Source organism: Carassius gibelio, chromosome A3 (genome assembly GCF_023724105.1).
Source record: "Carassius gibelio isolate Cgi1373 ecotype wild population from Czech Republic chromosome A3, carGib1.2-hapl.c, whole genome shotgun sequence".
NCBI lineage: Eukaryota > Metazoa > Chordata > Actinopteri > Cypriniformes > Cyprinidae > Carassius > Carassius gibelio.
Window position 1 is genome coordinate 12,720,316 of NC_068373.1, and position 26,193 is coordinate 12,746,508.

The 26,193-nt window shown below is 39.1% G+C and overlaps 1 protein-coding gene across 1 annotated transcript; it reads right to left on the reverse strand.

The window, feature by feature from the left end:
* Positions 1–308: 308 nt before the first annotated feature.
* Positions 309–26,193, reverse strand: LOC127947159 (synaptic vesicle membrane protein VAT-1 homolog). The gene is made up of 6 exons (XM_052544163.1): positions 25,479–26,193; positions 19,588–19,795; positions 10,863–11,033; positions 9,108–9,197; positions 6,989–7,230; positions 309–5,264 (listed from the first exon to the last, which is right to left on the reverse strand). Exons 1-6 carry the CDS (start codon positions 25,926–25,928, stop codon positions 4,998–5,000), a joined length of 1,428 nt encoding a protein of 475 aa, XP_052400123.1. The 5' UTR covers positions 25,929–26,193; the 3' UTR covers positions 309–4,997.

Sequence of the window (26,193 nt, forward strand, 5' to 3'; positions counted from 1 at the left end):
ATGCATTCAAGACAAAAATCAGTTTCTTGCAGTCTGAGAAAAGACTTGAGAAGAATAGTACTAAGGAAATTTCCATTCCATTTCCTGGTCTAAAATTCCCTGATATTTATAGATTTATTTATTTTTAAATTATATATATATATATATATATATATATATATATATATATATATATATATATATATATATATATAGTTTTTGTGTCAATGTGTCTTGATTTTAGAAAGAAAGGCTAGGCAAACATACTAAGAAAAACAATAATTTGTGGTGTATAACATATCACCCAATAACGACTCCGTAAACACCTCTTTTAGTTATGCTCTTTAATTAGTCCTGGAAAACATGTAAGGCAAAATGGTCACATCACACACAGAAGCATTATGAACTCTACGGTCCTCATGACCACACGCAGTCCAACCAACCCAGAGTCAAGCACAGAAACAGCAGCACTTCAGATTCTCAAAATTAAATGAAGAAAGTTTTAATGGAGGGTTTTGAGAAACAAACAACAACAACACAAACAACCCGTGGTGCTTCTCTGACGTGTGTGGAGGGGGAAGGAGCATTAATGCTGACGGATAGGGGCGGGGTTTGAATTTAGAACCAATCAGTGAACAGGAATGCAAGCTGGTGCCTCTGATTGGCTCTTCAGTCAAAAAGCCAAGCAGGAAAGTTGGAACTATAATTCACAGAGTGCAAACAGAGACTTTTTTTTGACTCAAGATCTCTCTTAAAAGTCTGCAAAATCACCATGTCTCTTTATTAGCATAAGTATGCATCCGAATGTACATAAAAAGTGCATCAAGACAGTGTGATGTGCGCAGTGTAGATTTGCAAGACAAAAATATCCCTGTTACGCTAAGCATGTGTGGGAAACAGTCCACAATGACTCGCTGTTTCTCGTATGTGCCAGACAAAGAGAAGGCAAATACATCTGCCGTATAAATCCAGAGCTAAAAGCCTTTCAAAGCTTCATTTCATTAGTGGTTTCATTGATGCATAAATTAATAAATACATTTCACTGTAGTCACACCAAACTGCGCTACGTTTGTGAATCTAACATTGTAAATAAAGTCTAGGCATGATGCGATTTAGCGCTGGTCAAGGCTGCATTTGCAGCAGGAATTCTGCACTCCACAAACCTGAGGAGCATTTCCTGCTCTGGGAAAGCTATTGGATTGAGAGACTGAGGAAGGAAGCAGCTTGGCTCAACCCGAGCCTCTCTCTGGCTCCCAGTCGCACAATTCCATATCCACGAGAGACACTCACACCTGCAGCTGAGCTCATTGTGGAGCCGTTGTGAGCTCCAAAATAAAAAGGAAGAGGAAGAATACTCCAAACCATCATGCTGTAACAATGTCTAAACCTTGAGAGATTTAAAGTGAGCATTCCCAGCCCAGATGTCAGTGTTTTGGGGTGTGGGTGCTCCGAATGGTCTCTGAAAGGACCCAACGGTGCTTAACCTTAGCCAATGCAGACAGAACTAGGGACGAGACCAAATCGACAGCCGCTCTGATGTCATAAGCAAGCGAGATGAGTTCCAGAACCGGAATGTCGCTGCTGGATCATCTGGAAATGAAAACACAGCAGGGTTTGCTTGTGAACGGGACTCTAGGACTCGATGTTAAAGCCATAGTTCACCCAAAAATTTAAATTAAATGATTATTTACTCACCTTCATGTCATTCAAAACCTGTATGGCTCTTTCTTTTGCACAAAAATACAATATTTTGAAGAATATTGGTAACAAAACTGTTTTGGTTACCATCGACTTCCTTCCATTGCATGGGGAAAAATATATTTTTATGCTTCACAGACAAATGAAGTCACACAGGTTTAAAACGACATGAAGTGGAGTAAACAATTTTCATTTTTAGGTGAACTATCCTTTTAGGATCACGATTAATTACCGTACATTCACTGAGAAACAAAAAAACAAAAAACAAAACGAATGGCTTTCAAATGCCGTGGCCCGAAACATCTTGGAAAACTACACAGACATTAATCATTTATTCTTTCTGACTGCTGCTGGATCTTTTTGGGGGGGGTTACCTCAAGTCATAGTTTAGAAAATACGCCTAATTTCCTACAAACAACTACATGATACACAAAAGTGCATCCGTAAACAACAGTAGACCTAATCTGGGGGTTTTCAGATCAGTGGGAATGAGATCCCAGCCCTTCAGGACAGCAGAGCTGAGACGGCCATAGGGGACTGTCTACGTGTGTCTATATGCTTTCGTCTGTAAACATGCGTGGAGGCAATCTGGTGTTGGTCTACTACTGAAGCACAGTGAGAACGAGAGGTTTTGCATGGATTCGAGCATTAGCGGAAAACGAAAAAAGTCAGAAATCAGTCAGCACCAATAATATTCAGGGCATAGTCGACCACACACGACAGGAGCGAATTCAGAATCTCAAGATCTTTTACTGCAAGGCCATTTTGACAAAACCACAGACGGTTAGGTTATTTTTTTCTTCATCTTTCATTCTTTGCTTTTTTTTTTTCTTCAGTACAGTAAGCACAGTTATAGCGAAGGTCATGTCTTCACGAAAAAGTTTGGCACACTCGGTCAGGACCAACGAAAATCACATGATTCATCACATTTTAGAGGAACTGCAGCCAACTCAAAATACTACTGAAATGCAGACCACAAAAACAAACAAACATTAAAAAAAAAAAAGAATCTAACAAAATACAAAAAGGACGGATATTTTTCACTGAAGTGTTAGTTAAAGTCACCATCCAAAGGAACTAGTGGAACACAACAAGAAAACTGAAACTCAATCCCTCAGACCCAAAACTAAAAACCAGATCGTGATTCAGTAAGTTGAAACACGGTGACTCTTCGGACTAGTTTGACTGTTCCACACCCACCCCAGTGCATTCTGGGTCTGAACGGTTATCTGCACTCATAGTGATTATGTTAACACGAGCATGCATCAAACAATGTGGCCTTCTGAGCATCTCCATGCATGTTCAAACGCTCGTTTCTTGGTTTCAGAGGCGCATAAAGAGTGAGTGTGTTGGTGGGAGAACGAATGTGACTGAAACGGAAGGTCGGAGTAAAAACCCGGACGGGATTCAGAGATGCAATGGATCAGGTGTGGAACCACCATTCCCTATAAGTGCAAGCAGACCAATGCAGGCCGTTCACGGGGGCCGGAATATTCAATAGAGTGATGGTGAGAGTTAGAAACTGACAGAAGAGGAGAGAAAGAGACAGTTAAAATGCCAGACTGTAGAATAAGGTAGCATGAGGGAGGTAGAGTGACAGAAAGAAAGAACATTTGAATCTAAATCTGACAACAAACCTGAGGACAGACGGTCAAAAACAGAAACACACATACTCACACACAACAAACACACATATAAAAGAGGGGATCTGGTTTTGTTTTACATAAACACTCACTGAAATGAACCAGACTCACAGTGTGAAAAGAAAAAGCGGTCAGCGGTGTCTTGATTACTTGAATGATAGCACTGCAATGCATTTAAATCACCAGCGGAGGCAGTAGATTACTGCTCTCTGAAAAACAGGAGGGGGAGGAGCCAGAGGGTTTTTGATTGACATGTCTAAGAGAGGGTGGGTGTAGCCACATTCCTAAATGCATTCAAATAAAACCACAAAGTTTATGGTATTAAAGCTGCTGCTGTGAAGATATGAGTGGCTGTATGTTTGTGTCTATCTGGGATGTGGGGGTGAGACCTAACTGTCATCCCTAACTAGTCTAACTGCTGTTGCTATGCCAACCACAAAGACGAAAAGGGTAAGTGAACGGTATGAGAGAGAGAGAGAGAGAGAGAGAGAGAGAGACAGACGGAGTGGAGATCATATGTAAATGCGAACTGCAGGTCAGCATGATCGTCACAGGAACGCGGGGCAGAAAGCGTCAGGATCCTGAAGAATCCTGGAGGAGGTTCTGGAAAGAAAGGCCACTCCTGTCTTCAAGAGTCCACATCTGACACAAGTGAAACGATGGGAAAAAGACTGGGAGAATGCTCTCTATAAATGGTCCTGCTTACCAACCTAGACTCATTAAAACCCTGGTGCTCGCCCCATTTTAATGACATGGCACAATGATCAGCTGAAGACACCCTTGTTAGTTTCTGGAGTAACGTCAGCGACGTGTTCAGGGCACACGTGTGCGCATGAAAGAAACTTCTTGTCCCTCTCGGCCAATCCCAGACCACCCTGACTCCTCCGGGGGGGTGGAGCTTGAGTGCATGTCAGTGAGTCTGGTCCAATGAGGGGAAAACAACATAAACAATGGGAGTGTAGGTGGGTGCTTTTGTTTTTGTGTGCCAATGTGGGCAGAAAAAAAATGTGTCACTTTTGATGACGTATGGCCAATCAAACAAGAGCACCCACTTCAGAACAGAGATGAAAAGGGAACAGAAAACCCAATCTCACGGCGGATACACAAACACACGGAGGGGTGTAGAGTGAACAAGGTGGTTTTTGGTTTGCATCTACAAAGAATATTTCAGTGGTATACAATAATTTTTATAGTGCATTAGTTTGGCAGGAATACCAGAGGATATGGTAGTACGATTTGAAAGGGTGCAGAATAAGGTTATTTTGTTATATAATTAAAGACGTTGGTTGAGTAAACACTGAGGTGATATTTATAAAAAGGATAATACTGCCCTAACACGGTGGCATGCAGTCATTCGAAATAGTAAGAAAGGATGCAGCAGAACCAGGAATAAATTCTCCCGGGTTACTACAACAATAAAGTGGTGTGTTCCCTTGGTGTGTGTGTGTGTGTGTGTGTGTGTGTGCGTTTGAGAATGTAAGTTGTGTGTGAATTCTGTTGATTGACTGATTGCAGAAAGACAGGTCTAAATGTCCGGAATCACCTGGGGTTAAGCTAATTACACTATACACCCCTCCAAACACGCACACACACACACACACACACACACACACACAGTCAGACCACTCCCAAATCGCTGACACAGACACAAAGAACATCCACAATGTTTCTCTCCACTCAGTTCTCCTCTTTCTTGGCTTCTTCCTTCTTTTCTTCTGCTTTCTTGTCATCCTTCTTTGCCTCTTCCTTCTTCTTCTCCTCTTTCTTGGTGTCGTCCTTCTTCTTGTCATCCTTCTTCTTGTCATCCTTTTTCTTGTCATCTTTCTTCTTCTCCTCGTCTTTCTTGGCCTCCTCTTTCTTCTCCTCTTCCTTCATGGGCTCAGTGGTGAGGATGATTTTACCGATGTTGCTCCTCTCTTGCATCCTACGCATGGCATCACCAACCTGAGCGAGCGAGAGAGAGAGAGAGAGAGAGAGAGAGATTGGTAAGGGTGCGGATGAGAAACAGCAGAGAGAGCAGCTTGACTGGCCATCTGCTGTGGTAAGAATATCTAACAAGCTGTTGACAGTTGATTTAATACTGAACTTCACGCGCACACAAACACCCTTTTGTGAGATTCTTCATGTCTCCAATTTGGTGGTCTAACTCTTACGCTAGAGAGTCAGGTGGCTGATTACCTCTAGCCACAAACCTTTAGATTTACACCATTGTGACTTGCTAAAAGAGCATTTTAATTTTTTTTTACAAAAAATTGGAAGTGCCCCCAGGTACCATAAGTCTAGATGGCCTTAAAGTTAACGGATATGGAAACAATACACAAAACTCCAATTCTGATACCCATATTTACTGCAAATCACCTTTAAAAAGGTTTAAAAACAGAAAAATACATTATTTACTAAAAAAAGCTGTCGGTTTATTTCAGAACTGAAAATTATAATTTCTTCATTGGCACCTATTTTCAAACTGCGATAATCTCAAAATGGTTGTATATCAGCTAATATAGTTTCAGATATTTTCTATGATTGTTCTTCAATGGCCAGTACTCAAATAACAGTATGGCTTTAATAAAAAAAAATAAAATAATAATAATAATAATTATTATAATAATAATAAATAAATATATTAAATATAATTCATAAACAACAATAACAATGAATAAAATGATTTGTTTATATTTTATATTAAAATTATGATACACACATACATATAAAGAGGGATACAATTACATAAAAAAATTTAACGATTTCTATAACGTTAATGTAATGTAAATGTAATTTAAATGTATTCCATACTTAATATCACAATTTAATAATTATAAAGAAATATTTGTATTAGTATAAAGAATAATTATATACAAATTTGATATTCAGCTCAGCAACTACAGTTTTTTAATGTCAATAATGTAAATATAACTTCCTATCTTAAGTTTACAACCATATAATGCTAAACTGAAGATTTAACATGTCATCTAGTCTCTGGTCATCCACCCGTCTCCTTCTCTGCCCCCCCCCCCCCCCCCACCAGTTCACCTCTCCTTTACCACTCTACCTAACAACCAGCGCCACGGCAACAGCGAGCCATCTCCTAGCAACGGGGAAAAGCAACCTGGCCCTGACGATTGACTTGTGGACAGACTGAGGGAAGAGAAAGAGACGGGAAATGAGAGTGAAGGACAGGGAGATGGAGTTACCAGCGTACACAGAGCACTTAAACAGCTCTTCTTCTCATTAGCTGAAGTCTTGTGAAGCCTTCGGTTCAGCTCAATCTGAAAGCACGCCATAATTCTTTAGCACCAAAGTCTGACGAGGCTGATAAAACCCCAGTTCGTCATAAAAGCATCAGCTCGCAGTCACTTACTGTAAGCGGGAAGAGACATCTCCATAGCAACAGGAGAGATAAGAAAGGAGAAGAAATAATAGGGAGAGATGGATGAAAGAACAAGTGAGGAACGAGGCAAGAAAGACTGATCAAAGCGAGGAAGGAGTACAAGGCTTGGATGGTGGTTGAGGTGATGATCGTGAAAGAACAACCTCGCATATTCATCTGCTCAAGGTAGAATCTCAATGGATTTGAACTTCCCAAATATAATTACACCCTTCATGTTTTCTTCCCAAAGAACTCCCACACATAAGTTAAAATGAGCTCCGTCTGACACTCATTCATTCACCTGTTCTAGGTGGTAGGTGGAGTCGATTCGGGGCTTGATCTTGCCCTGTCTGTACAGGTCCACAACAACTGCCATGGCCTGAGCGATGAGCTCGGTCTCAGAGTCCAGGTACCCCAGGTGAAATCCACACACGGAGCGGTTCCCCTGGATCAGGCTCAGGGTGTGTACGGAGAACTGCTGGTACCAGGTCTTGGCCACCGCAAACAGGCTCTTCTTCTGACCCGCCAACATGTTAGCAGCACCTGTCCAAACACAGAGGACACAGATTCAAATCAGGGGTTTGGATCCATTGTCAGTATCCAGGTATTAAATTCTCAACAAGATATAAATATGATTTATGGGATGGGGGATATGAATAAAATGTTTTGACAGCATTGTATCACGGTAACAGAAAATATCATAATATACACTACAGATCAAAAGTTTTTATGATATTAACACGTCAAGGATACATTACTGCAACTTTTGATCAAAGACAATTATTATGTTATAAATGCTTAATTAAATAATCTGAATAAACGCTGCTCTTTTGAAATTTCAATAATTATGAAAAATGCTATCATGGTTTCTACTAAAATAGTATGCGGTTAACTCTTTACAACACTGATCATAATAAAGAACAAGAAATGTTTCTTGAGCACCAGATCAGCATATTAGAATGATTTCTGAAGGATCATGTGACAAAGACTGGAATAATGATGCTGAAAATGTTCAATGGTAATAATATTTCACATTATTACCATTTTACTGTATTTTTGATGAAATGCCTTGGTGAGTGTTACGGTATCATATGGGAATGGTCTTATATTTTAAATAACCATATCTCAATGTCTGTTTTGGATAAATCTGTGAATTAAATACTGAAAGGCATTTTTATCTCCAATTCAGAACAAATATATCATTCATAACAAAATAACGACAAGTTTCTTAAGTATAAAACAAGCTTCTAAACAAGTATAAAACTTTGGTTTATCAGCTACACTAGTAAACCATCCAAAACGGTTTCGCACCAATTAATGACAATCTCTTCCTTTTGTAGATCCTGCTCTGTATTTGCCTATTTTTCAATGCATCTTCACTGCCTTCACAAGCAAATAACTTAAAACATCCCAACATAAAGCAGAATAAATGGTTTCTCCAGCAGTCAACACGTTTCTAGTATCTTACCACCCGTTCTCATGTCCTAGCATGTGTGTGTGTGCGAGGTGTTTGAACTCTGAGCATGCTCCCCAAGCATCAATAGGTATTTGTGTGGAGTTTTCTGCATGTAAAATGTGTGTGCGGTTGACCGACGGGTGAATTACTGCTTAATGGCTCCCACAGTGAGCATTCTTCATCTACAGAGGAATGACATGCCTCTCTGGCCCTCCTTCTCGCTCGCTTTTTCCCTTTTCCAACACTGCACTCTTTGACCCGTCTTCATTCGCTCACTGTCCGCACATCCTCTCGCGTCGCTTCACATGTCTGTCACTCCCTTGCTTGTTTTCTCCCAGTCACTTTAGAGTCTCTCCACACGATTATCCTCTTCATTTCGCACAAGTCCTCTCTTTCATTTTCTAAGTCTAACCATCGCTCTCTGTGTTCACTTCAGAGGTGGTTCATTAGCCACATATTGGGAAGACAAAGGATATTAGAGTAAATGACACACTATCATACCATTAGAGAGGGGGAAACATACACATAAAGCAATAACAACCCTCTCTGTCTTTCTTTCTCACATACACATATTCACACAAAGCCAGCTCTGAGTTGGCCTGTGATTTGGACTTCACCCAGTCTGCTAAATTCGGACACATTCTGGGTTCTGGGTCAGATAGAGGAGCCATTGTTCTGATGTAGCAGGATTGAGGAAGAGAGCGAGCGAGAGAAAGAGACGGAGGGACTAAGACAATTTGGTGGGACTTCAGGACAGCGTGTTGTTTAAGTGGTCTTGTTCCGGGTATTGTGTTACTGAAGTTGATTTACTGTAATACGTCACTTTCAAGCTATTCAGACTTGTGGTTTATTCAATTTAACCAACAAAACCGCAGCCCTACAGACTGAAACCGTAGCATTTGGCTGAGGTGACATGAAAAGACATGACAAGTGGAATGTGTTTAGGGTGTCTGCCGTGGCCCACCGTAGCTGATGAGCTTCCCCATTGGTTTCAGTAGGTTGAAGCCCTTATGGGTGTCAGAGCCTCCCAGAGGATCCAGAACAATATCCAAGCCTAAAACAGAGGCAGAAAGACAGCTGGTGAATGATGCATTTATTTACATGCAGTTTATCAATAAAACTGTACCTGCTCGGCCAAATAACAGTCGTAATTTGAGAATGCATGTTTTGTTTTAACATACTTTTGTGTGAAACATAAGTGAATATTGTGCAAATAAATGTTGTGGCTTTCATTAATTAACACATAAAAAATCATGTGACACTGAAGACTGGAATAAATACATTTTAAAAATACATTAAAACAGAAAACATTTGTTTTAAATTGTAATAGTATTTGGTAATACTACTGTTTTCCTCTTTTTATCAAATAAATGCAGGCTTAGTGAGCATGAGAGACTTTAATTGACCCTAACATATTTCTATATTTTTCTATATTTTTATTTATCAAAACATCTTTGTTTTTTAAGAATGTTAATTTTATTATTTTGAGGTTATTAGCAATGCCTGTTGCTTTAGCTGTTAGATCATTTGTAAAACAAAAGTTCTTCCTTATTAAAGCTCCACTGCTACAGCGAGTTCAGCACATCAGTGTATTGCTGATTGAAGTTTCTTACCCAACAGTTATTTATGGGTTAACACTGCTCTCGTGTTGACCGGAGTGGAATGCAGCGATGTGATACTGTGTTTCTACATTTCTAAGACTGTTACCGTCAGAGGAGTACATCAAATAAAATGTTCGGTCGTGGAAGAGCTAAACAAAATAGGAAGGAATTTGTTTTGTACATTTTTGTGATAAGATAAAAAGAGTAAAAAACATTTTATCGGACAGTGTGTTAAGACTTACAGCTGACTCAACGCACAAACACAACAAAACCTCAATATACACATCAGATACACAACCAAAAAAAACCAAAAAGCACAAATGTGAAAGGCAGAGTGGACAGATGTACTTCAATGTTTAAGATACACAAATGATCTGCTAACAGCGAAGCACAACGCCTTATTGTGAACTTCTTAAGGGAGTCTTTAGACTTATTATGTCAGATTTCCGTTGTGTCTTTTATTGCAATGTAATAACTAGGCTATTTGCACACACAGCACCCAAAGCAAAAACAACAAACTGAAACTATTTATAAAGATTTATTTGTGGTGATTAGCCAGCGGGGAAACATGTTGCATTTAATATTGTTGAATTATAAACATGTGGTCTTAAAACAAGTTTATTAACCGCAGATACACTACTGTTCAAATGTTTGAGGTAGGTAAGATTTTTAATACTAAATGTAATAAAAGCATTTTATGTTCACCAAGGCTGCATCTATTTGAACAAAAATTCAGTAAGAACTGTACAATTATGAAATTATGTTACAATTTAAACAAGTTTTCAATGTTCATTTATTCATGTAATTCAAAGCTGTATTTTCAGCATCATTACTTCAGATGTGCTGATTTGCTGATCAAGAAACATTTCTTGTGCTGCTTAATAGTTTTGTGGAAACTGGGATACATTTTTTTCCCCAGGATTCTTCAGATGAATAGAAAATTAAAAACCAAAAAGCATTTATTTGAAATAGAAAACTTTTGTAACATTACAAATGTCTTTCCTGTTACTTTGATCAATTTAATTACGAATTTCTTTCAAAGAAATCTTACTGACCCCAAACTTTTAAATGATAGGTTTCATTCTTAAAGCTGGTTTTCAGTGTCTGTCATTGCTCACCTTTGGGGCTGATTTTACGGATCTCCTCCACATAATCTCGTGTCCTGTAGTCAATGGGGTGCGTGACTCCCCCCTGACTGATGACCTCGTGCTTGCTGGCCGAGGCGGTGCCAAACACTGTGACATCATTCACCGTTTTACACAACTGAGTGGCAGCGATGCCCACCCCACCTAGAGAGGGAACAAAACTAATTATGAGACAAAAAGAACCCTGAACCCAACTTATTTCCAGTTGTTTCCATCTCAAGAAAAGAGCAGAACCTTGTGAGCAAAGGGTACGGCAGGACAAAACCCACCCAGACATGTACATACCACTGAAGCAATCCCATTATCCTGGTTCAACTTGCAAGTGGTTTCAAAAGCTAATAATATTAATCAACTTATTAATGGATTTCAAACATCTTTAAGTCATTTCAAAGCATAGTATTTTAGTGACAAGCTGAGAGAGGCTTCAGGACAGCAGGTCACCAATCATGAGATCTGTCTGGGGTCTAATGTCTTAAAGATGCCATTCACATCAGACACAGATTGTGAGCAGATCCATTTAATCTCAATTTTTACTGTGTGCTTTGAGTGCATTTCAAAGGGAGAGGCAGAGCCGGGTCTTAAAAGGTCACTAGTGCATGAACCTATAAAGGGTAAAGCTTATCTAATGACAAAATTATGAGCGCGCATACATACAGTGATATTCATACATTTTGATCATCATGTGCTCTAGGCGTTGGATTGTGATGAATCGTGCTTGCAAACACACTCACACTTTTACTTGGCAATTGTGATGAATAGGATACAAAATAGAGCAATGAATTCACCTTTTTTATTAGATAAATAAAAATAAAACAATAAAATAAAATAAAGAATAAAATAAAACTCAAGCCAGAATGAGTAACAGCATACAAAAACGTAACCTAGTAAAGAGACAAAATAAAAATTGAAAGAAAAATAAGTAGAACATTTTCAGATGCTTATATATAAAATATTAAATAAAAACCACTGAGCTCAATGAGTAGCATGTAAATACAGTGGAGACAAGACCAAATTCATAAAAAATAAATAAAATAAGCATTAGCAGGCATACAAAACAATAAATAAATCCCTACAAATCAACGCAGCCTAGCTAGTTTGGGAAAAGATGATTTGTAGTTCCTGATAAACATTTGTACAATAACACTAATAGCAGCTGCATAGTTGAGGTTGATACAGGCAAACACTCTTATTTGTGTAAAAACTGGGAATATTTACTTCTCCTCCCACTATGCTGTGGAAAGTGTATTAATTATATTTCACCACAACACACAGCTAAATAAAATCATGTATACAAGTTATACATTTTTCCTCCGTCAGAGTAAATCAGATCAGAGTTGAGTAAGGGGCGACACAATCTCTGTAGTGCTCGTCTACGGTGTCTTCTTCTGTCCCATCACTTCATTAAACTGGCCCTCTCCTCCTCTCCCTCGTTCACTGGCTAGTGAATGAAGTTTGTGTTGCCATGGTGACTCAGGAAGAGCTGGTTCCTCTGAAAGCAGCAGGGCCGCCATTTTCTCTGTCAGAGAGCTCACAATGCATGAGAACACACGTCTCTTTCACATCATGCTTTTTAACCTGCTGTCTCTCCCGCCGTGTCTCCTGGACCTCGTGGGGGGGGGGGGGGGGGGTTCAGTGCCAGGCTGCCCCATGACCACTGAGCTCCGATCACAAGACCTGTAGAGCTGCCAAGAGATCCCCTGAACCTCACACACACACACAAAATTAACCTCTTTCATGTGTGCTCATATCTGCTAATCTTCGAAAATATGTGCACTTTACTCTCCCTCACTCAGTCTCGAGCATTCGCCAAGTCTTTTGTGTGAATTTCTCTATTTCTGCACATATAGGAACGCCACACTAGGCTTCAGTCACGGGAAATTACCTCAGACCCAAAGTCTAATATCTAGAGTCATCCATTAATATAGTTATATCTATATCTAAATAACATGTATATATATATATACATATACAATATACTGGAATTGAAAAATATATATATTTAAATTGTAACAACATTTCACAGTATTAGAGTTCTTACTGCATTTTTGATCAAATAATCACTTCCAAAACAAAAGTTTGTTTACATAATACATATGTGTGTGTACTGCGTATATTTATTTTGTATATATAAATACACACACATGCATGTATATGTTAAAGAAAATTGTTTTGTTTATATACAATTAGGGCTGTCAGCGTTAACGCGTACGCATGCAATTAATTTTACAATCCTTAATAATTATTTAAAGAAATTAAGGCAAAATTACTGAAGCCAAAATTTCTATTCTAACCCTTTAACCCAATTTTGCTTCTCTGCTTGGAATTAGATCATTTTCAGTTCAGTCCAATGATCCAGGAAGCGAATGCCTTCATACAATCCATCCAAAACAGCGCTAATATAAATTAAACCAGGTTGATTACATCAGAGATTGCAGAAGGAACAGAGACTTGCGTTGTGTTGTTAGTTAATTATTAATTCCAGTGTGTTCCATGAGCTCCTTCATATTCTGTGTTTGTCTCTGAAGAACAAGAGACCTCACACGTCACATGTGATGTGTGAAGTACAGACTATATGGATTGCCAACATCCCACTGCTGTATGGTCATATGAGACGTGACTGGAGAACCATTGTCTCGCTAGTAAAAGTTTGATGGATGAAGACTGCAATCAAGGTAAAGACGATTGCGGTGGTGTACAGGAGACGTACAGTAACCATGCGTGAGCCTTTTACATTAAAGGTGCACTGTGTAGTTTTTAGCGGCATCTAGCGGCTCCGGCTCAGTCCCCCACTCACTCCTCCCTTTAGAGAAGCTACGGTGGCCAACACAGGTAAAGATGTGTCGTCATTAAAGACAGCTGAGAGCAATGAGATGTCTTTTCAAAAGGTAAATCGAGGAATTATATGTACTTAATTATTCAATAAATCGAAGGCATTGCGAATGTTAATGCACTTATTCATCATTGTGTCAATGTTTTATAGCAAGAACAACAAAGTGAGGAAACACGCTCTGTAGAGCAGTTGGTCCGTTTACACCCCAGTCCAGCAGGTGGCGGTAATGCTCTATTAAAGTTAGTTGCCATCCGCCAAAAAAATTGAAAGAAGAAGAAGAAGAAGTTTGTCCATTTAGGGCTACTGTACAAACATGGTGGTGACTTCCGTGGTGTATGTAGATAGAAATAGCTCAAATCTAAGGTAATAAAAATATACCAGTTCATTAAGTAAGGTATTTATACACTTCTGAAAACATAGTTTTATATACTATATTGCATTTCTGTAAATAGATCATTGTAAATATTACACATTGCACCTTTAATGCGTGTTTAGTGTTCTTGATGCACTGAATGCACATTGCATTTATGCACAGCACAATTCCTTATATTTCCGATAATGTTTTGATTTGTCATGTGTATGTTGCTGTGTCATGTGTTAGTTATTCTGAATGGATCCATGTACTGTAGTAGATGTATGCAGTCAGCAGGCGGTTGATGTAGATTTTTTTTGGCATCTCCATGTTGTCCTGTCCTATCAAAGTGTGCCATTAATCACAAAAAAAAGGTGTGATTAATTTCTGTAAAAAAATAATATTAATCTATTGACAACTCTCTCTCTCTCTCTCTCTCTCTCTATATATATATATATATATATATATATATATAAAAAATTAATTATATATAAATGTAAATTATATATATATATATATATATATATATATATATATATTAGCTTTTTTATTTTAATGAATTATTTCTAAAAAACAAAAACAAAAATATATATATATATATATATATATATATAATATTTACATATAAAATTAATTATATATAAATGTAAATATATATATATATATATATATATATATATATATATATATATTAGCTTTTTTATTTTAATGAATTATTTCTAAAAAACAAAAACAAAAAAAAAATATATATATATATATATATATATATAATATTTACATATTAAATTAATTATATATAAATGTAAATTATATATATTAGCTTTTTTATTTTAATTAATTATTTCTAAAAAACTAAAAAACAACAGCAATAAATAAAAATATTAATAAAAAAAATTCCAACAATAATATACTAAATGTGTTAACACAGGCTATCAGTGGTAAGGGCTGATTTTTTTTTTCCTTACTGGTCTGTTATTGTGTTACATTTCAGATAAACCCACCGCTTCAGGAGGTCTCTTTCTGTCCAAGAGGGCAGTTATTGGCCAGAATAAGCTACAGCGAGGCCGAGGACCAGACCATATGTCGTTTTGTCAAAGGTCTAGCTATACATGAGACTTATTCGGCAACACTCCAAACAAAGCGTTTCTGAATAAAATATAAGTGCACTGATCAAACTGACTCGGGGTTTGTGGAGTGAGAGAGCAAAAAAACAAAGAATCCATAGATACATAAGCAGATTCTCCCGTTTAATTCCATTTGTTGTTCCATTGTTAGGATTGTTTTTATTGAAGAAAAGTATGCACAATGTTCATCTAATCAGGTCATTTTACACAAGGACATACGAGGGTGAAACGCACACAGTAAACTCTTTATGCTTCCTTCTATCCACACATTCATACACGCACACACACTTGGCAGCCAACAACCTCGACCACAACAATATTACCCTTCCAGTATCACCCTCCTCTAGCGAGAGTGAATTTTCCCCTAAAACACTGAGGAATACTGCAGATTCCCAACATACGAGCACTCAGCCCACACCCTCAGTGCAAACAGAGGACACAGAGAGAGAGAGAGAGAGAGAGAGAGAGAGAGACTTGTTTCACTGCGAGCTGTTTGACAGGATTCAAAGAGGAGGCTGGAAAATTTGTATCTGAATCTTGTTCTCGAATTCTTCAAAACAGATCTCAAATCAGAGCTAAAGGCAAAGGGCCAGCAACCCAAATAAAACATAGTAACATAATAGTGACTGGTCAGTCGAATTCAAGTGAGTCACAAACCATTCAGACAGATAATGGTGTTGTATTTGGCATGAGGCGCTGTCACAATGAAGAGGCTGTACTCTGCTCTGGTTTGTTCTGGCTGCTTATAAAATCAGCATTAAGCTACTATATCACATTTTAATGTCTATACCTATAGGGGAGTGAGCTAGAGCCAAGAAACTGGAACGCTAGAGGTGTAAACGTAATATACGGGTCATTTAGAACTTCACCCAAAAATGAAAGCGTCAATTGCGATATATCAAGTATAAAATTTAAAAGTGCAAACTTTAAGGCTGTGCAATTTTGTTACTGTGAACTCAAACTAAATCAGTCACATTTCTTGAAAAGCATAAACAAATTAAATGAAATGAACAAAATAGAATAAAATAAAAATGACAAAACATAAAAGGATTAAAATAAAATAAAAATGAAACTTGAAAATATAAAAATAAAAACTAATTCAAAACAGTAATAACTGTGTGGTTGAGGGGAAGAATTTCAACAAACGACTCAAATCTTTTTCCACACAAAAAGCTATTGCATTGCATTCATTTAGACTACATTGACAGCCGAAGGACACTGCCTGCTTTCATTGTATGGAAAAAAAGCAGAGTGAATATTCCTCAAAACATCTTTTGTGTTTCATAGCAGAAACCAAAAGTCATATGGGTTTGAAATGACATGAGAGTGAATAAATGATGACAGAATTCATTTTTGGATGAACTAATCTTTCAAGAATAACAGGAGAAGGGGACTCTAAAAGATCTTTAGGAATCGATTTGATAAAGTCAACTGCTCTTCCTCTATGTTATAATCCTGGAATGCAGCTTTTGGTGTGAGAGTAATGTTTGTTTTATTTTACAAGTGAAGTATTGACATCCTTAAAGGTTTTCCAGATACAACCAACTATTAGAACAAGTAGGCATATGGGACGCATCAGGATGGATTCGCTTTTACATTACAGATGCTCTGTAGTCACACACATTTTCAAATGCTTTTGATTGATCACAAAACATTTTGGACCCCATTTACACCGGTATTAAGCGATGTCGGTTTGTGATCGGATACTTAAAACCAGACAGCTTCAGGTCCCTTGCACTGTTGCTGAATGGAAAAGAATGACAAGCATCAACTAATAATTAAGAACAATTTTAAATTTGAGCTAAATTATTCCTTTAAAGAAAATGCATCATTATTTACCTAAAATCATGCATCATACTCCATATGAAAATGCAGTGCCATTCCTCACTGTCAGTGAAACTCAGAGGAAACACATTTCCATTTTTACAGTGAATTCAAAAACATCCTGTGCACTGAGATACCAAGGGCTTCCTGAGCACACACACACACTTGAGCATTCATAGACACACACACACACAAACAAGACAAAAACACAAAAACAATCTCAAGAACAAGATAACATAATACAAGCTGAAACAAAGAGTGATGGTTACAATTACAAGAAACACGATGTGCTACATAACTACAGACTGGTCTGGAATTAACGCCCCCACTCCAGAGACCTCCATTTATTATGGGGGGCTCTGGCTTGATTTCTCTGCAAATATTTGTGATAAGTTTTGTCTTAAAACATTCCCTCTTTTCTCTTTTAGGGTGTGGTGGCGGTTCAAGGAGACGCTTTCGTGATTGTTTGAGAATTCTGATTTCTGCAACACTCCAGTTGGACAAGAGCATTTCCTTCCACCCCAAGCCAAAGCTTCATCCACACCCACACTGTCTGATGCATGTGTCCATAAGCATTCACACAGGATATCACACACCAGAGAGCGAATATGAGAATATTTCAGGTCGTTTATGGGCCTCATTCATGAAAGACAAGCAGAATTGATTCCTGTGAATACAATTCATAAATCCATTCTTACATAAACTGTCCAACCAAATTGAATGCTGCAATTCATTCAAGAATGGTTTTATGTAAGATTTTTTTTTGTGCTCATTGTTTTTTTTAAATGTGCCATTAACCTGCAATACCTCCACCAGGTTATAAAAAAAAAAAAAAAAAAAAAAACTTTCTAAAAACTTGCTTATTCTACTGAAAGTCCCCGAGAATTTTCACTAGAAAAACACACACAAAATCCAGCTGCAAGAACTGAGTGATGTATGTCATATAGCAATTCTGAGATAGGGTCAGATGCTTTTTCTGCTACAGCTAAAATGATTTAGAATTTTTTTAAAAATCCATTATATTTGCACAAAATTTATCCAATCATTAGGTGGCTCTGTGTATAAATTGCTTAAAACCACATTGTTTCGATGCCTACCAGGTTTTGCTTCGATGTCAAACAAAGCATTTATCAAGTTCAAAATGGTGGAAAGGCAGTATGGCCAATTTAAGGAAATTAATTGGTTGTACACAGCATGACCCAGTCAATTTACATGTAACATTACACCCCAAGTTGCAGGCTAAAATTATTATTATTATTATTGCTCTAATTACACTTACAATCAATGGTTTTAACAGTTGTCTTACAAAGAATCTCATTAGCTTTTTCAGCTTTTGTAAACTATGCTTTAAAAAAAACAATACCAAGTATAAATAATTAGGCATCAAATATTTAAATGATGAACCAAGTTTGCCATTTTTCATTAATAAAACACTTGAATTGGATGTATAGTTTCCAAGCAGCGCTGTCAGGCAAGAGAAGGCTATGCGGTACTTTTCATTACGATGTTGGCAGGTTTTAAACGCTGGTATTTCTTGAGTATGTGGAGGGCGTATCATACCAGAGTAGTTTGTTCAAAGTTTGCAGATTTTATCAGCAATTTTAAAGCATCTAGCTACTCCCCTCAGTCAAACTCCAGCTGTTCCACTAGTCTCCCTGACATTCTCGCTCATAGACAGATGTGATTTCAACACATTTTGTTTTGTTTTTCATATTGATACCACCATAATTTTAATTAGCCTAATTTTTTTTTCTCACTTTGGTTTTTAAATATAATAAAAAGGCCCTCATGAATACAAATGTACACTTAAAAATCTGACACTGTAATACACTCACAGACTGAATTATCAATACATACACATTCTAACAAGCACACACCATTCTATTCCCACTAGAAAACCTTTAATCACTTTAAATGTTGCATAATTAAGTGAATAATTGTGTAATCAATCACAGTTTAACCAAATAACTATCATCACAAAATCTATCACCGTTTTCCAGTACAACCAGAGCACTGCGAGCAGAACACTGTCTAAATGTGTATATACTAAATGGCTGCCAACGGACACGCTCGTATGAATTTATCGATAAGATATTTGTTTGACACCTACAGGAATACCCTCCGAGACCTAATAAACTATTCAATCCTACACCTGCATTTACAGTATCATTATTTAGAGAGCACAGATTCCCAGCACAACCCCACGTATACAAACACCTGCCCAGAGTGGAAGAAATCCCTTAGGAGCAACGCTTGGAAGTAGTTCATTGCCACGAGGGGCTCACTGATCCACTCCCACGAATGACGATGGGAGCGCGCAAGTAAATGTAAACCACTGCTGCACTCCCTTGCCACTGTAAAAAGCACCATGCTTCCCTTCTGGCCAGCTCCAAGAACCGTATACACAAATGCTTACACACACCTGCACATGATGGATGTGTCCATTGTGCTGCAGCTCATGAATATATAACTGCATTAGGCTGCATGTAATTCCTGTTATGAAGCCAGTAATACATTTGCATAATCTCCACAGTGCACACACACACACACACACACACACAAACTTACCTGCAGCCATATGGATGAGTACGCTCTGGTTGGGACGCAGGTGCCCAAAGTCAAAGAGCATCAAGTAGGCGGTGATGTAATTGACAGGAAGTGCCGCCGCCTCCTCAAAGCTCATGCCCTCTGGCATCAGGAAGGTGTGTGTGGTCGCCACCACTACTACTTCCTGCCACATACCACTCCGGTTCAGGACCAGGACCTTATCACCCACCTACAGACAAGAAAGACCGAGAAACGTTCAAGGAACGTTTGGAAAACAGCCCTGGAATGTTTCAGCAACAATATGCCTTTCTGTGTTATATGCCACAGTCACCACAGCAGCCCTGCAACAGTCTTAAGTATACATCAATAAGCTTTCATTTGAGGAGATGTGATGATAATGCTCATCAGATCTGCATGGTTATTTGTTGATTTGCTGTTTCGCGCAGCATTGGAGTAAAAAAATAAATTAAAAAATCTTTTTTTTTTTTTTTTTTGGCAAGACAATTGCCCAGCTGCACAAATCTGGGAGATCTCTTGTGTACGTTGCGTAGTCATTCTCCTTCAAGACAGTTAGCATTCCTCACCAAAACATTTGAACCTGTCCTGTTGGCCATCTGGCCTGTTTTTCTAATCTTTATCTTTGGAGCAGATAAATGTGCTCCACTTAGAGTTGTTTGATAATATCAGTTGTAACTGAAAATCCTTCAATTACCTTGGCGACCCCCAGATACACACACAGATACAGGAAACTCATTGAGCAGACTTCCACTACTTCCTTTGGAATGAGGAGATACTAGGAATGCAAACACGCACACTTGTATCACATAAATCTGAGCCACCGTTAGTCTGTTTGTGCAGCTGAAATTGAGCTACAGTGGTTTGTTCCATAGACAAACTTACAATATCTATTTGTCTGAATACATGATGATACATAATTGAATATTTTGTGAAATGGAACTTGATTATTTCCTGGATCTTATTGAGATCGATTCATCCATGCATGTTTTTTTTTTTTTTTTGAGCTTGTGATTTTTAATCCAAACCTCATAACTGGTGGAGTATGCTGGAATCCAGTCATTTAATTATTTGAAACCCCGCCCCTGTCTTGCAATGAAATGCAAGCTTGCATTCAGACCGGCCTCCATCCAATCAACAACTGACGGATAGAATCAAAATATTTACTTTTTTTTCCCAACAAACTGTTTCTTTCAGATGTACATCACGATATAGAAGAAAAGATCTGACTCTAATTCTATGGCAACTGTAAGGTGAATGCATGTTGGACGAAGCAAAATCAGTACGAGCAATAGAAAGTACCACTAATATACCTCTAAAGGATTTACACATTCTAATATCTGCACTATTATGGCCCATGTTTTCAAATCGTTGGTTGAACTTGAGCCAATGTTACTTTATCCACCCAGGTCAAGCTGCTCAAATAAATAGACTGCAATTCTGTTTGGTGTTGCTGGTGCCAACAAATGGCACACTTACCCTTTAAGCCGTTTTCATAATTCATAAAAGCAGTGACACTGACTGGTCCGACCTTTGTAACATGCACAAAAACACTTGACACTTATGTCCCGTCCTTCACTTGTGTATTTTCACTAGCATCATAAACATCCCACTTCCTCCATCACTCTTTCTCCGTCTATCATTCCTTTTCATCTCCCATCTCCCCCTTTCTGTCTTTCTGCATTTCTAAAGATCAGATCCTCTCATCGGGAAGAGGGAGATCCTTCAGACAACACACACACACACACACACAAACATGGACGGAAAACCACCTATTGCTTTATTTCTTTTTTTAAGGGTACACAAACTTGCACAAATGTTCAAGGGTGTTTCAGGAACCACACACACTGAAGCTTTTCTCAAAAGCAAAACACAAACACTAATATACCCAGCGCTTCCCTCACAGACAGGAAGACACACACAGTCTAATAGGCCCAAGGGACGCATGGGCATCTTTGTCTTTACTGTCCAATTAGAGAGCGGGACTACTCCCAAGCCGATACGTCTGTGCCCCAGTTCATCTCTCCTCATGGATTTCAGTCTTTCCTGTCTCTCTCTCTTCTCATTTTCCACATCTCTGTCTTGCTTTCTACCATTCCTCTTCTTCTTTCTCTTTTAATTAGACATTCTGCACATCACAGATCAATGGACACTTAAGTCTCAGCCAGGAACTGCGATCATGACATGTGATCCCCTTCTTTTTTTCTTTCTCTCTCCTTCTCAGACTTTCACAACAGTCACACTTGTGTCACAAACTTCGTATTCTGTGTTTGCGCTAAACAAACACACTTTTCTGCTGAGATTGCACAGATCAAGGCAAGCTGAAGGTCTTGTGAGATGTCTGTCACTGCCTGTGATCCTCTCCCATGTCTCTCCAGTCTCTTCCTGTCCTGTATGCACGCACATACACACAAACACACTTTGAAGGGTAAAGTGGCTCTATCTAATGCATTTGGCTCATGCAATACATCTGTTGGCGAACTTTTAATCTTGTTGCTGTGGAAATGAGCGGGATTCTGCTCCATAAAGCTTTGCTGTCTCCCAGTGCTGATTTGGTCTATTTTATCTGTTTGTTTGTTTTTGTATGTGGCGGCAGTAGCCCAACGGCTGAAGCTCTAGGCTGCTAACACAAAGGATGGCAGCTCAAAATCCCACGTGGGGCGGAGAGATATTGAGATCACGATCTTGTATTATCACCACTGTGCCTTTGAGCAAAATTAGAAGCATCTACGGAATAGCAACCAATTATGGAGGAAATAATCATCATTATTAATACATTTATTGATATTAATAAATATTTATGCTATTAAAGTATTATATTAAAATATTTAAAATGATTATTTTAATGTTACTTATTATGAAATTAGTTTTCACTGGCATGTTAACTGGTAACCACAAAGAGTTGTAATGAATTGCTATTTTGCAAAAAAAAAAAGAAAAAAAAAACACACAATATGACATACAGGGAAAAGGCGATTATTTTATGGTGATATAAAATTCTTTTGGGAAGTTGATATATCCAGTGATGTGAACATGCTGTCCTCCAGCTAAAGATATTTTAAATAGCTTTATTTTTTAAATAGCACAATTATTTTATAATTCTCTTGCATGCAGCTCATATTAACAGAGATTACTGTGATTTTTTTTAATCTTCGGATTTTCAAAGTTTTCAGACCTGCAGGATTTAAAATGAACTAGAAAAGGCAACAAGGTAACCACTGTCCCTATTAATTATTACATTTAAATTATATTTTTTCCATTAATACATTCATATAAAATGCAATTTTAACTTACCATATTCAGCAGTAGTTTCACCATAATGTTCACACAGATATAATAGGTATACTTTTTTTGGAACTGTTAATATATTTAACTATAAAAGTATTAAATTTAGTTTAGTTTAAATACTTAAAATGCACAGCAGTGTACTGCAGTCACAGTTTGACTTATCAGGTTTAGCCCTTTATTACTGCTTGTTTTTATGCTGCACCTGATGAAACTGGCCTTGTAGAGTCATTTTATGCTCATCCGCTGTTTATACCCTGCAATTGTCAAATTAGGTCATACTTCCATCACAGCACCAGAACTGTTTCCACTTCTGTAACCACTCTCTGCACATTGTGAAACACTGTTGCCTCTCTTATTGTATTGAGACATTACGGCTTAGAGTATGTTTTTATTATTTTTCCACATTGATGTAGCTTTTACATGTTGATTGCTCTTATAGTACCGCTAACTGAACAAATCTCAGCCTACGCCTCAAACCCATAACTCTTCATTTACGATGCAGTTAAACTGCTCTTAAATGCGAGTACTTGAAACCACGTCAGGTTTCAATGTCAAAAACCTTATGGTTGAAACGGTTTCTCGATAAGAAATGTTACACAGCCCCACCAGATTCAGCTATAGTGGCTTGTGTCCCTGCTGTTCACTTACTGATATTCACTGCATCGCTGTTTATCATCGATCTGTCAAATAACACACACACACACACACACACACAGAGGGAGGGAGAGAGCGAGAGAGAGAGAGGAAATTCCAGGCTGACAATGTGGTCCAGAGGAAGATAATTGTGAACAGATGCATCTGATCCTCGCAGCAGAACTCTGATAAATATTGTGTGTGCGCATAAGCAACAAGTTACATGAATTATTCAAGACAAAAATGCTAATATAGACAGAGAGTGGGCACAAGAGAGCAGTTTAGGAATAACATCTGTCGGGTCATGTGAGAGGATGTGACAGCCTTCAACATTCACCTCTACTGTGGTGTTTAGGAAGATTTGTATAATGCAGAGACAGTCTCTCAATCTCTTCCTCCAAGAAAGAGTCATTTTGTGGACACCACAATCAGCAGATTCCTCACCTCACATGCTCACCAAACAATGTCAGCTTTGCCAAGCACTATCAGGTCTCAGAATGTGAGAAGCAGCAATTGTTTACTTGCTGACATGGTAATACAGAAACAGCAAGAGCGAGAGAGATAGGGTGGACGGTGACCTTTTAAATTCAATATCGGTGACAGATGAGGCTGAGGTAGGGCTGAACCATTATCTTCATCCTCCGCATCACCCACCAGCCAACGCCTAGTGCTCACTCTTCTTACTTTCTCTCTCTCTCTCTCTCTCTCTCTCTTTCCTGTTAACACATGCTCAGGCTTTAATTAGCATTTCACACAATTCTTGAACATCTTACCTCCCCTGGTTCTCATTAAATAGGTTTATTCTCGGTAATACAAACACCAAATCCTTTCAACCAACTCTCACACAGAGCCGGTGCATGACGTTGCCATGATGTGTTGCCATGGAGAGCAGCGCAGCGACCACCAGGCATGACTCATCGATTTATTCTCATGGAGCACATAGAAAGTCAATTAGTCCACGTCATACCAAGACTCCACTGTTTTCTATGGAGCTGAAATTTTTTTACCCTAGAATTAGATTCATTTATAATAATCACACTGATATCCGCTGGCCAGCTATAATTTATATGGATATAATAAGGAATTGCATTGCACTGGAGCTATGCCTACAAAAATAGGCGTTGACAAAAACTTGAATTATTGTTTAAAGAGGCCAAAATGAAGAAGAAGAAGAAATCTGGCAAGAATGATTTCAGAGTGTATGTCGGTGTCACAATGCGCGAGGCAGATGACAAAGGGCGCGTGCGATTAGCATTCCCCCCCACTCGCGCCTCGCCCTTTTTTTTCTGCGCGTGGGGAGAGTCTTCCGAGCACCCACTTGACACCGGTATTGCTCGCACTAATTGCTAAAAGTTAATTAAAACCACCGAAAGCGTGATTTATTTACTTTTCAGAAGCGTCTGGCATTAGCCGCGCGCGCGCGTGAGGATGCTTCGCGTCTCAGGTGCGACTCTCGGAGAGAAAGAGGGGCGGTGGTCCCGTCCACACTCACGCGATCAAACTAAACGCGTCCATTAGAAGAAACGCAGCTGCCTACAGCGAGGAAAGTGTTTGCATAACTGTGTATATTTAAAGTATCATCGGACGGTTTGTTACTTTCAGCTCGCCGCGTACAGAAGCAAAGCTCGCTCTCCCGTGAACGTTTGTCGTTCCGGCCCACTGCTCGGGTCAGCGCGACAAGAGCTCCGGTGATTGTGAAGTGAGGCTATCGGTGCCCCTCCCGCTCCTCTTTTGTCTCCGGTGGCGAGTGAATGTGACAGGACTTTGAGAATGAGTTCTCTTTGAATGACTGACATTATTTGTGCACAGCGTTAAAGGGTATACATAATGACAAACACTGTGTAAACATTTCCATAACATGTTTAGTAATAACAAACGCGTAAAAGATGCAGGATGGGCAATAAAATGAACACCGGAGAAGGAACATTTACCGAAGAAATGGCTATATAAATGAACTAAGCGATGAGTTTACTCACTTTTCTGTCAGTCACGTCTTCACCGACAGCCTCGATGATCCCGGAGCACTCCATGCCCGGGGTTACCGGCGGGGACGGGAGCCGGTCGTACAGTCCCTGTCTCGCCATCAGATCTGCGAAGTTCAGCCCGCACATTTTCACGCGCACCATCACCTCGCCGCTCTTGAGAGCCGGTTTCCCCTTCTTCACTTGGAGCTTCACCTTATCATACCCGCCGTAGCCGGTCAGCACCAGAGCCCGGTAGCTGAACGTGTCTTCCTCTGGGGCTTTCTCCGCGGCGGGCGCTGGGGTGTCGGCGGCGGCCTCGGTGGACGCGCTGGTGGGAGGTGGGTCGGGTTTGCTCTCGGTTTTTGGGGACTCGGCGGGCGTCTTGGTCTCCTCCTGCGCCTGCTGCTGTTGCTTCTGCTCTTCGGCGTTTTGCTGCTGGGCAGGTGCGTCTTCGCCGGACATGGTCGGAGTTTGGGTCGAGAACTTGAGAAAAGACTTGTGTTGGTGTTACTGGTTCACTCAGGCGGATAATGCAGAGCTCAAACGACTTAGGTATATACGAACTGCTTCGCCGTCCACGGTTTTCTCAGCCTTTGCTAAAAGGATGCTGGAGCCTGAGAAGGTGGAGGACAGGGAGACAGAGAGAGAGAGAAAGGGAGTGGAAGATGCCTCACGACGACTAGTGAGTGAGTGACCCGAGGCTCTGACAACTATTGAGAAAAAACGA

Coding starts and splice junctions, on each gene's coding strand:
- LOC127947159 (XM_052544163.1), bottom strand. CDS start 25,928: ATGTCCGGCGAAGACGCACCTGCCCAGCAGCAAAACGCCGAAGAGCAG. Junction 9,198..10,862: donor CCGTAAAATCAGCCCCAAAG/GTGAGCAATGAC, acceptor CCTCTGTTTTAG/GCTTGGATATTGTTCTGGAT. Junction 5,265..6,988: donor CCACCTACCACCTAGAACAG/GTGAATGAATGA, acceptor TCGCTCGCTCAG/GTTGGTGATGCCATGCGTAG.